The 12113-nt window shown below is 46.7% G+C and overlaps 1 protein-coding gene across 1 annotated transcript in view; it reads right to left on the bottom strand.

Annotated features, from left to right (window-relative positions):
• The window catches only part of LOC119456860 (Down syndrome cell adhesion molecule-like protein Dscam2), a 197658-nt gene that overhangs the window by 51916 nt on the left and 133629 nt on the right, over nucleotides 1-12113 (bottom strand). The window contains exons 20-22 of the mRNA XM_037718677.2: nucleotides 8207-8356; nucleotides 6673-6864; nucleotides 3577-3719 (exon numbers count right to left, since the gene is read on the bottom strand). Of these exons, the coding sequence (XP_037574605.1) occupies nucleotides 3577-3719; nucleotides 6673-6864; nucleotides 8207-8356 (485 nt within the window). The remainder of the gene's footprint in view (nucleotides 1-3576; nucleotides 3720-6672; nucleotides 6865-8206; nucleotides 8357-12113) is intronic.

The following is a 12113-nucleotide window of genomic DNA, read 5'->3' as shown; positions in this document are numbered from 1 at the left end:
TTATAAATATTTTCGGATGTGTGCTTGTGTACACACTTACACTTTGATGCTGTTTCGTTTACTTAAAGTAGTGAATGCTGCATAAATGCGGCTCGGCGCGAAACCTGATCTGACGCAATTTTGCAGAGGCGTGTTCGAAAGTGTTATATGCGTGTTTGTATGGCATCCGGAGTGAAGGACGCTATTCATCGAGTTTAGATTTAGAGGAAGTAGGCAGCACTTTAGCAGTGATGCACAGGCAAAATTTTAAGTTTTTGCTTAAATTAGGGGTTATAAATAAAACCTCCGCTTTATGCCTGTTTAGAGGAGTTACGTAAAACGCTTACAAAGTTCTCCCGCTGCTCTGGGAGAACCAAATGTCGCAGCATTTGTATATATTAAGAGAATAGGAATCGCGTTATGGATTACGTGAGAAGTTTGAAGTGTGCATTTTAATTATAGTCTTTGACAATGTTTGCTGATTACTAGTTTTCTCCTTTTTCATGGGTCATACGATCCACGTATGTTCACTGCGACTCCTAAGTGAACTGAACAGGACACGTTGCTTGTATTTCGTTGAAATAAGAAGCGTGCTGTTGGTGATGAAAGAAAAAGAAAGTTCAAACTTTGTGGTTGTTCAAGGCTTTTGTAGAATTGCTTATACAAGCGTTCCAGAGCTTTACAAGCGTATTTTATGAACTGAGTAGGTTTTTCATATTGTCTTAGGCGGAACGTCAAATTTGCGTCACGTTACGAAAGCAAAACGGGGCCATCGGCGCCATTTTGTAAGCGTCATGCCTACGTCACGCCTCGAAGAAAATGGCGGAATGTACAGAATAGAGCCTCAGGTCTTTCCCACCGCAAAGGGAAGGATCGCGTTAAGAAGGATCCGCGCGGTTGCTGTACTGACTCCAGCTGCAACCTGGCCATGGGGTCCAGACCGTAAGCCAGCCTTCGGCGGCAAACGTTTATGCCGGTGGGCAAAATTTCGAATTAAAAAGTAAGATACAAAGAAAAACGGAAAGAAAGGAAGAAAAAAATAAAGAACAAGCAAACAAACAAACAAACAAACAAACAAACAAACAAACAAACAAACAAACAAACAAACGCACGTAAGTGTTATGCTGTGTGGTGAACTCAACAAAAAATTTAGCTTCTTAACGAATTCCGTTCTCGAAAAACGTTTGCCACCAGCTTACAAATGATACGCCAACCACCGTCGTGCTTGAATTGCTTTAGAATTTCGAAGGCTCGCCATTTCGTTTAGTCTAGCGGCCCGCTACGTGGTTTCGAAGGACCTCAATAAAGTTTTTTCCATTCCATTCCATGGATTCGTCCGCCGCTCACGATCCACTGCCATCATGCTTCTAGTTTGGTGTTGCCTGGTGCAGTCAACCACAAAATACTACGGATCATGAAATCTGACAAAAATCTGAACATATCCGCAGCCTCACAACGCAGCCTGGTATTTGCATTTCGGGTCTCGTCTAGAATATGCTAACAACATTATCGTATACAGTTTTACTGGCTATAGATAGTTTGCACATACGTCATCGCGGACGCCATCTTTAGCTACCAGCAGGTCGAGAAGCGGCGTAATCAAGAAGCATGACAGCACGACAGGCGCGTCTTGTGTCGAACTTCAAAGCGATAACAGTTATAAACCCGTGAAAAACAGTCGCCGTTCAAAAGTAAAACAGAGTGCTCGTGATAAGACGGTGCACTGACGTCATCGTAGCCGCCATCTTTAGGTACTAGAACGGTGGGAGCTGCCTCCGTGACGTCACATGAAAACTATCTATACTGCTTCAGGCTGCTCGGGAATTGAAAGTTTTGCTGAGATCCCGTTGTCCGTAAACTTTTGTGGTTGACTCTACGTCCAGCTCGTCATGCGAGCATCGATCGTTTCGGCAGCCACGAGATTTTTGTCCGTCATCGTGGTCGTCCCATCAAACATTGTTTCACTTCTACTTCTGATCGAGTCGCAAAAGCTACAGGCTCGCAAAGACTCAGTTTGCAATCCCTGCTTCGTCGCTCGACCGTTGCTTTGGTAACGCTCTCGCAACTGATAACGACGTCTACTCGCGATCGCCCCGACGAGACCCACGACAGGTTTCGTGTCTTCGGCTGGGCGAGGCTGCTCGACGCTAGCGCTATTGTCGCCGAGAGATACATCTGCGCGCAGCACCCTGCTGCTACTTTGTCCTCTGTGGCTTCGATCTTGGAATCAAGAACGCGACTCCCACTCGGTAAGACTTAAATATCTTTTTATGCGCAAGTGGGTGCGGATTACTATACCTTCGTTTTAATGACGGGAACAGCAGACATCACTCAAAACGCGATACACACAGGCGCTTATTCTTTGGGTGCATGGTGTCCGCTTTTCGCGCCGTTACAAAGAAAGTAAGACTTCTTGCTCTTGAAAACCAGTACTTGTTCTACATCAGTTGCAACTAACGTACGTCCGACGTTTCAGCTTCATTCCGCCCAGCGTTGGCACCTGAATTTTAAACGTGCGATAACAGCGCGTCGCCGTCACGCATGCACGTGATGGAGCCGGTCAGTGTGTTGGGGCTCTCTCCGTTGGTTAATGTTTTGGCCAGGCGCCTCTTTTTGTCAGCGGCGCCTCACAAGCTGATTGAGATGGAAGGTCGAGACATATGCTCGAAGAATCTGTAGATGCATCGTTTCCAGCTGCGCGTGCGATGTTTCCCGCGCGTGACCAACGGCAGCTTGTCATGAGTGAAACATGAGTGCTGAGCCATGGTCCTGCAACCATGGTCGCGCCACCATGGTGGTGTTATCAAGGCGCCGCGCTCTGCGTACACTCGCGCCCACAAGCCGTCAGTCTGCGCGCTGCTGTGGTGGGTATAGGGATTCAACCGCTTAAATATATTTCGCGGTACTCATTTTGACTGTGACTGCGATGTGAATCAGATACGGATACGCTAGCCCCATAGCACGCCGAGGTTGTGTCCATTCTGCTTATTGAATGATGTGGTTTAACGCCCCATAACAATGCATTGGCTTTATGAGGCGCTACATCGGGGGTCATTTGAACAATTTCAACGGCCTGTGGTTCTTTGACATACATCTAAATGTAAGTACACGAGAACTCTTGCATTCGGCTCGCTATTTTCGGAATGCGGCCGCCGCGGCCTGGGAATCGAAAGCTTGACATCGAGCTCAGCGTCAGAATGGCATGTATATCCACTGAGCCACTCTACCGTGTTCAGCGTGTTTGCTGCTTATGACTCGACACTTAACATGAATGACTCGTCTGATTAATAATCGCCGCGTTTAAAACTAAATCTGGCAGTCAGACGAGATCCGGGAAGGTCTCTGTGCCATCTGACATGGCCCAGAATTTGCGTAGCTTGCAATCTAGCACTCAACCTAGTTTTTCACACAACGTGCATATATACAAATTATTCCGGACTAATTAAATTGACTAAATAACCGTTCGATGGTGCCCACCTGCTTGTAACGTGTTGAATGCTGCAGAAAAACGTGGCATTGTCTTTGTGCGTTGATAAAATACACTCGTAGTGGTATGTCCAATATAAACAGCAAGCTACGCCGGAGGCATGCACTGACCTGGTTAGGCGCGTGGGCGTGCACCCGGCTGTACACGGTGTACCGCTGGAGCACGCCCTTTGCCTTGGACGGTGGAAGCCAGCTGATCAGGATGGCGTCCGGCGCCAGCACCAGTGCCTTGATGTCCGCTGGTGCCTCGGGCACTGCACGGAACAGCGTCCCGTCAACGTCAGTATAATAGTTACTACTACTACTACTACTACTACTACTACTACTACTACCACTAATAATAATAATAATAATAATAATAATAATAATAATAATAATAATAATAATAATAATAATAATAATAATAATAATAATAATAATAATAATAATTGAATTTCACGACAGATGCTTCTCCCAGATATCTACAAGACCCATCCCATTCCTCAAAAATTTCGGAGTATACGCATTACAGCAAATCCTCCGAAACTAAAAAAAGGAGGGTCACTCTCAATAGCGTTGCTCCTCCTTCCAACTATTTTGTTACTGTAAGAGACCACCTGTTATATGTGCTGCATATAATCTCCACTTAATATATAAGCTCCACTGCATATATAAGCTCCACTGCATATATAAGCTCCACTTAATCTTATCTAGGATCATCGATCTGCTTTTGAACTCAAATCCGTGCTGCCATCTGTCTATTTCTTGCTCTTGAATTAGTATGCCATACCACAACCTATATATGTTGCTCATGAAAAGTGTGCTTTTCAGTGACACGGCAAACCAATAATCATTGTTTATCGTCATGTTATGCCTCAATTTTGGCTTCTCTGCGTCCGAATGATTTTTCGTCAAAACGTTCCAACTGATTTTTCGTCTTCCAGTCCTCAAACAGATCAGCACGTCGTTTTAACTTCTTGTAAGACCTTTATAATTGTGTCCATGAGGCTGGATATATGGCAAACAAGTCACAACAGTGAAGATACGTCGGGCTAGCCTACATGGGCGCTCCTCATGACATTTGCACCTCTTGCGTGATCATTTCTCTTCCAGGTTGCGTAATGCTCAAACCACGATGAAGCCAATAATATCGAATCAATGTATTAGAGATGCAGTAAAAATTCTAGCATTGACACCTAATTAACCACGAGTAGATTATGGACAGAACGGGTCGCGACATTCCGAGTGGACGGTTTGAGAAAAGGGTTCTCAAAATGCTGTTGTATGTAGTGAGATAATGGGTATGAAGAGCATGTGCTGGGAACGTTGTATGTAGTGCGGACATGCAATTTGCTTGTGGACACTGCAGCGTGGACATACCCGTTTTCTTGCATAGCAAGCTTAATTGAATTTCCGATTATATTTGCATCGGAACATTGGAGTGTTCAGAGTGGGACACTCCATACATAAGGTGCACCAAACTACACGAACTAATCCATTCGCTTCAACTCCTACCTCCACACTGACGTCACCGATTTGAGGAATCCCTTCTGTGTCGGCTATGGTATTGGAGTTGCCTTCGCGAAGGCTTTACACTACACCAATTGGAATGACCGACAATGCAGCGCACTATACCTGCGGTTGCGAAGACAACATCGAGCCTTTATTGTGTTGTTGCCGTCTATTTCAATCGAAAAGACGATCACTTTGCAGTATATTGCGATGACTCGACAATAGGCCGCTCCCCGTGCAAGAGCTATACCGTCCCCATCGCTGGTCGGCTCTCAAAGCAGTAAAAGCACTGCTGCGCTTCATGAGGGCAGCTTGCCCGTATATGAACGCCTTTGACTGCGTGGCTCCGTCCGCGCGTCCGCCATTTTCCTTCCCGTCTCCCTTTTTCGTCTCTGTGTTTCCCTATTTCCTTCCCCCAGCATATAGGGCATCCACCCAGGCGCTTTTCTGATTAACGCACCTGCTTTCTCTCTTTTATCCTTGTCCTCATGATAGGGGATATACAAAGAAATACTGATTCACCGTTGCCGCATCGCAGCAGGCTACCGAGCTCTGTTACATCTGCGTCTAGCCAAAACGCGCGCGCGCACACACACACACACACACACACACACACACACACACACACACACACACACACACACACACACACGCACACACACACACACACACACACACACACACACACACACACACACACACACACACACACACACACACACACACACACACACACACACACACACACACACACACACACACACACACACACACACACACACACACACACACACACACACACACACACACACCCTGATAACTACAGGGCATCGTCGCCAAGCCAACAGAGCGCCAGGAAACATGGTGGCATCCGGCGACAAGTGAGTCGTACCCTTCACGACGGCATCACAGCAGTTTCTTACAGTCTGCCTCAACCTCGATGCTACTGAATCGTAGCAAAAGGCGCGACTTTCAAATGTAATTAATGTGTTAGGCCCAGATCCGCCGATCCAACGGCTGCGCCTTGTTACGTGTTACAGGATTTCGCCTCTCTAGAAAAAATGGCGCCCTTTCGGGCATACCTTGTCCCAAAAGAATAACCTTCATCTGTCTGGTTTGCGTTTCTTTCCTTGAAAACGTTGCTCCTATGCTCTGCACTCGCTACTTTCCTGTCAAGAATGCTCTATCACACTGATAACAGGCATTCCGTTCGTGACGTTGAAATGCCGGGTGCCCGTCGTTAAAGAAAGGCATGCAAGATAGATGACGATTTTGTTGGGGGGCAAGATAAGTTCGAAAGGGCGAATACGTTTTTTTAGAGTTTATACGAATGTAGTGCGAGTTATTTCTGTGAACCGAGAGTAGTATAATCTTTTCGCTTTTCATCTTTGGCTCGGACTGGTCTCGGCAGCGGCAGCACCGTCGTTGGTCGTTCATTCCATTCGGCACTTGATAAGAAGAACGAAAAATGGAACGCTACTTTATACCCGTCCAACTTACTTATTCAGCCGGAGTGGCGCTGCAGACGGCAAAGAAAGCCTCATGCTCTGTGCTTAACTTTGAGAGCCGGCGCAGGCTATACGTCGGGCAACCCAGACAGTTGGTTAAGCGTGCGTGTATGTTGAAATCCGCTATATTAAAAATATAAGTTCAAAGTGAACACTAGCGTCTTCCATAGCATGATCGATGCCCCAGGCGATATAGTCGCAATCTTACCGTCCTCCGGTGTGCTGCAGTGTACGGGCTCGCTGAATGCTCCAGTGCCCGCGCCAGTGCGGGCAGCCACGCGGACGCTGTAGTTGCGGAAAGGCTCCACGCCACCCAGCACGGCCGACGTGGCGTCGGGAGGCACGTCGCGCTCGGTCCATGAGGGCGCCTGGGACAGCGCCGTCTCGGCTTCATCCGAGCCTGGCCCAGCGAACAGGGTAAGAAAGCAAGAACATAAAAAGGAAAAGCTATCGCTGTACGCAGAGGCACTCGAATTTAGTAACTTATTCCTCGTTCCCCACGAAACTCTATATCAACGCGCGTGAACCATTCTTGTTGCAATTTTTTTACATGCTTTTTACGCTATAGTTGGTGACCATACATCTAAGATTTTTTTTTCTATTGGCACTTAATCTGATTGTTGCAAAGTCTGATTATTTTCTCTTTCGTGTCGGTAACACGCTAGACTTGTGGGACGCTAGACACGCTAGACTTTTCTCTTCTAATCGCACGTAGTTTTGTTTCCGTGTTTCCTCGTGTTTCTGTATTTGCCTGGTCCTTGACAGCATGCTGACGAGTGTTGTGTTTGAAGTGTGACACTCATAAGGGACCTCGTTACTAGCTGCTCGGGAGCAGTTGTATTAATGTGAATTTCAGAACTGCCGTTACTGTTTTTTTTTTTTTGCATACATGTGCCAACATTTCAATAAACGCAGCTAAAAAAAAGGCTCTTAGCCGAGGTAGTACAAATATTCGAAACCACACGTTTCCGAGCACAGCTGGGTATGGGGCTAAGAAAAGGGAAATGCGCTAACACGCTCGTGGGTCAGGTCGGTTCAGGGAACGAGAGCACTGAATGAATATAACGACTGGGTTGTGTGTTTGTGTGTTGAGTTAAGCAGTGCCGAAAATCCCATTTCGCTGATGGAAAAGCAGGTTGGATTACGAACAAGGAAAGCAGCGCGAACTACGAGATGAGAAAGTATTTCCAAAGTTCTGCGCAATGCCTAACACATGACACCGCGCAAAAAGCTAGGATCGACAAAAAGTTAGCCATGAAGAACGCTTCGTTGTTCATGCGTTGCTGATGTCTACGTCGATGAGCTTTATCCACAGACACGCTTTGTTCTGCTATCTACAGCGTTCATTACTCACTGAGTGAAACGCGACAGCCAGAGCGCGTGGCCGCCGTATAGGCGCCATCGGCACATGTAACGCCACCCGTGGACCCCCGTGGAAGCAAGGTGTTGTATTGCGGTATACCGCGAAGGTGAGAGCGATTCTGGAGCAGGAGATTATGGCTTCCGGTTGCCGGCGAGCGGGTTCTGAGGTACACCGCAGAACCGACTGTCGCAACAGTTGCGACTGTCCGACTATTCCACGAGTTACGGTGCATCGACAATAAACTTAACAATTGTTTTTTAGCAGTCTTATCGTCCAGTGTATAGCAGTTGTCCTGACTCTAACTATATAAAAGAAAAAAAAAAACCTGACAAAAGCAGAGGCAGCCTCCCACTTGCACAGACAAGCGTAAAGTGCTCACCGTAAAAGCTATGGTCGATCAGCTTGTAGAGGATGCGGTAACCTTTGTGGAGGCCGTCCAAACTTTTCTCGTGCAACACTGCCCACGAGACGCGCAGGCTCGTGGCCGAACTGGCCGAACAGTGAACGCCGGACGGGGCCACCTGAGGCACTGAGAGTGAGAAAAAAAAAAGACAGTGAAGAATACGCACCGTCAAATTGATGTAGACAGAGCCTCCACTTTTCATAAGCGCTGAGAAAGGGATGTCGGCTTCAATGATGAACAAGAGATGTTAGCCTGACCAACACCTGGAGGGTGAACGATGCGATGGAACATCGACCGTCGACACGCGAACACGCAACTAACGAACAAGATAAGCTAACAAGCTTGCTTGCTGACTGGATAAGTAGTAAACATAACAAGCGCTGAAAGATAACATTAACTGACAACGTGATAAATAAAACGTGAAAGATAACGTGAACCTAAGAACTTGAACACTGCAGGGCGCGGTTAGCGACTTTCGGACAACGTAAGAAATATGAAGTGTATTAAACAGGAGCCGATGGGTCAGTTTCAACAAACTTTGTTTCACCAGGAAATCGTGCGCCGGTGACCGGCAAGAAAACCAGGCACAGTATGATTAGGTAAACACACCTAAATATTTAAGGACAGGGAAGGGTAGAAATGTTTTTAAACAACGAGCTTAGCAGTGTTTAGGTCGAGCATATCGGACGCAGCAACAGTATTCCATAAGCTTCACCCGCTAGAACGCGCAAAGCAGACGAAATGACAACTTTCCTGTGTTGAACCACTAAAGTACTTAATAATTGAGTACTCTCTGCAGTGGCTTAGTGGCTATGGAGGCGTTTTCCGGTCCTCAGCACGCAGGCACGGATGAGATTCCCGGCTTCGGGGGCTGAATGCCGATCACCACAGAATAATAATAAAAAAAATCGTGTACCAAACTTTATATGCACGTTAAAGATCTCCAGGTGTTCAAAATGAATGCAGAACCCTCCACTGCGATGTCTCTTAAAGATACCGCGTTCCTTCGTGACGTTGTACCCTATAAGTCAGCATATATTAAGGTATAAGCAACTGTTTCACGGATCGTAAATGGACATCGGAGTTTTGACAACCATCTGGCACCGTGTAGTAGTAAAATTTCATTTCGATTCGTACCGCGGGTATGGTTGTGGTAGCTCATATTGCATAAGTAATGCAAATATTCCTTTTTGTAAGTAAAATTGATTGCATTCGACGGCATTTATAAGTGCTGAAATTATAATTGAAGTCCTAAATGAAAGCGTTTCGTCGTCTTCTATAAATTCTACGTTCATTGCTGTAAGGCTGTTTTTTCTAATAACCGAAGCCACAGTGAAATATAAGGGCAGTGATTATAATTTGACTTATAGTGTGGTTCGACCTGGTTGTCTGGTTGGCACTCATGCGCCAGTACGTGGCACTCAGTCACGTACTGTAGTATAAGCATACATGTATGCACCCCAATAAGCTCGGCGGTTTTTCCTTTCTACTTTTTGCGAGCCTTTGTTTCTGAACAAGACCTTGCTGCAACCGTCGGCCTACACAGAGTTTAGCCGCAGACCAAAATACCGCGGAATTAGGCAGCTCAACGTCGTAGCGATGCAGAAACGGCCGTACGGCTTGCAGAAATGCATGGTATGTAGGAGTCAGCGCTTCCTCGGCTTTCCGCCTGCCGTCCGCGTTATAAAAGACGACCACAGCAGAGCAGCGGTGCGCAGAGTTGGGCTAGGTGGCCTTGCGTGGCTTCCGAAGTGTGGGGCAGCGCAGCAAAACGAGAACCCCCAGGTGGTCTAAATTAATTCGGGGTGCCTTACTACGGCGTGCGTCATAATCAGATCGTGGGTTTGGCACGTAAAACCCCAGAATTAATTTTTTTAAGACGAGGAAGGGAAAGGGCGCATCACTCGCAACTAGCTTTATTCAGAGAAAAGCAGCGTAATGTATAGCCGTTCCGCACATGCGCAAACCAGATCGCTTAAAACGCGCATCAAATTACACCAGATAAGGGCATTCCCAGGAAATTTCTAATCTAGTAAAGATTGACTACCCTACGCTTGGGGATGGGAGAAGGGGAAGAGAAAGAAGAGAGAGAAAGGTGGGAATTCTTGACTGCCTTCCTTATACCCCCCTCCCCTCTCTATCTCTAATAAAAATTGAAAAAAAAATCGTATTCGCCGCCACGCAGAACCACACGCGTGTCACTGATACACATGTCTCTTTTCTTCTTAAGGCATCCGTCCTATTATGCCGAGAATACAAACACCAGAAAATCCCGGATCACACATGCATGAATCACAAAGCAGAGGCAAATGTGCTGAAAGATTGCTTTTCTTTTTAATCGAGAGTTTGTGTTTTCTAACTCTGTCATTTAGGCACCCGCCTTTTTGGCCGATGTAAACCCTACCGCAGCTAAGCGGGACTTCATACATACACCACGCCAACCGAGCAGGCGACATACGGCCTAGCATGCCTCTTCCCACTCGGGGAAGGCCTTGCCGCTTTGGAAATGCGTGGGCACAGGCTAGCCATCTTGCGTGGCGCCGAGAATACCATAGACACCTTCTACATATAAGCCGCACTCCTAAGGTTGTGCGTATTCTTATGCACGTAAGGCGCAACCATTGGTCTTTAGTCCATCGGCTGCTTGTTTTTCCTCGTTCCCTTCACGTTTTGAAGGAGGGTTTGAGAAACTGCCACAACGGCAGAGCTAGAGTAACGAGCTGCATGCAGATAAAAATGAATTATATAAAAATGAATTATAGATGAAAAAAAAGCATGATAAACCAGACATTTTTCATGCTTCTACTAGCCCAAACCAAGACATCGTTTGCGTTGTCTCCCTTTCCTATATGCCATCAGAGATTTTTATAAATGTCGAACGCAAATGGCTTAGTGCACGCAGAAGTAGGAACTCTATTGTAGTTCATTTGCATTCATTGCAGCTCCTTTCAGTTTTTGCTTTTATTTTAAATTTTAACACGAAAGTGTTTTATGCCGGGGTCCACCAAGACTTCACTGACGTATTTCCGTCACGGAAATACGTCACAGAACATAATACAAAGAAAGAAACCAGAAGAAAAAGTTTCACAAACATGCAAAATTTGGAAATCGAACCCACGACCTCTCGGTCCGCGACGATAGATCGCCGAGCGTTTAACCCATTGCGCCACAAACGCATTTGCAGAGAGCTACACAGACGCGCCTTATATATCTAACACTCCTCCGTGTACCCGCGCTCTTGCTCGGGGCGGTGCCGCCGCCTACGAGCAGAAAAGAGAAGTACTGCATTATGACACTAACGCGCACCGACAGTGAACGCTTCGGTGGTCTCAGCACTACGACGCCTCGATGCCAGCATTCGAAGGGACGCTGGCATCAAGAAGCACTACCAACGCCACCTAGGTGGCGTTCACCGTACTCAGCACAGCGGAGCGTGGCCTCCGCAATTAGCTCTGAAAATGTTTCTGAAGTTGATCGCGGAGGCTGCAATTACGACGCGCTGTACGCGCTGATTTGACTCGGTGACGATTCAGTTACGTGCTTTGTCTTGCGCGTTGTATTAGTGTGTCAGTTACGTGCTTCGTCTTTCGCGTTGTGCTAGCGTGTGCAGCGTAGTGCAGCTTCCATATGCACGACGGTTGCTCATGGTCATCGACGTTGGTAGTCGTGATGGAGGAGACGTGCCACCAGGCGTCAGCGTGGGTGCATCAACGCCTAAGGGCGCTTTAGCCACAAAACACCAATAGACATTATATATCAATGTGCAATAAACATTACACTACTTCTGTGAAGACACGTTTCACTTTCGTGTTCTATACCGATTCCTATATAAGAGGGATCAACCACATTTTTTTTTGCACCCGGCTGTTTGTGTCCCTAACTT

The sequence above is a fragment of the Dermacentor silvarum genome, chromosome 6, assembly GCF_013339745.2.
Source record: "Dermacentor silvarum isolate Dsil-2018 chromosome 6, BIME_Dsil_1.4, whole genome shotgun sequence".
Classification (NCBI taxonomy): Eukaryota; Metazoa; Arthropoda; class Arachnida; order Ixodida; family Ixodidae; genus Dermacentor; species Dermacentor silvarum.
This window is presented reverse-complemented; position numbering and strand designations above follow the sequence as displayed.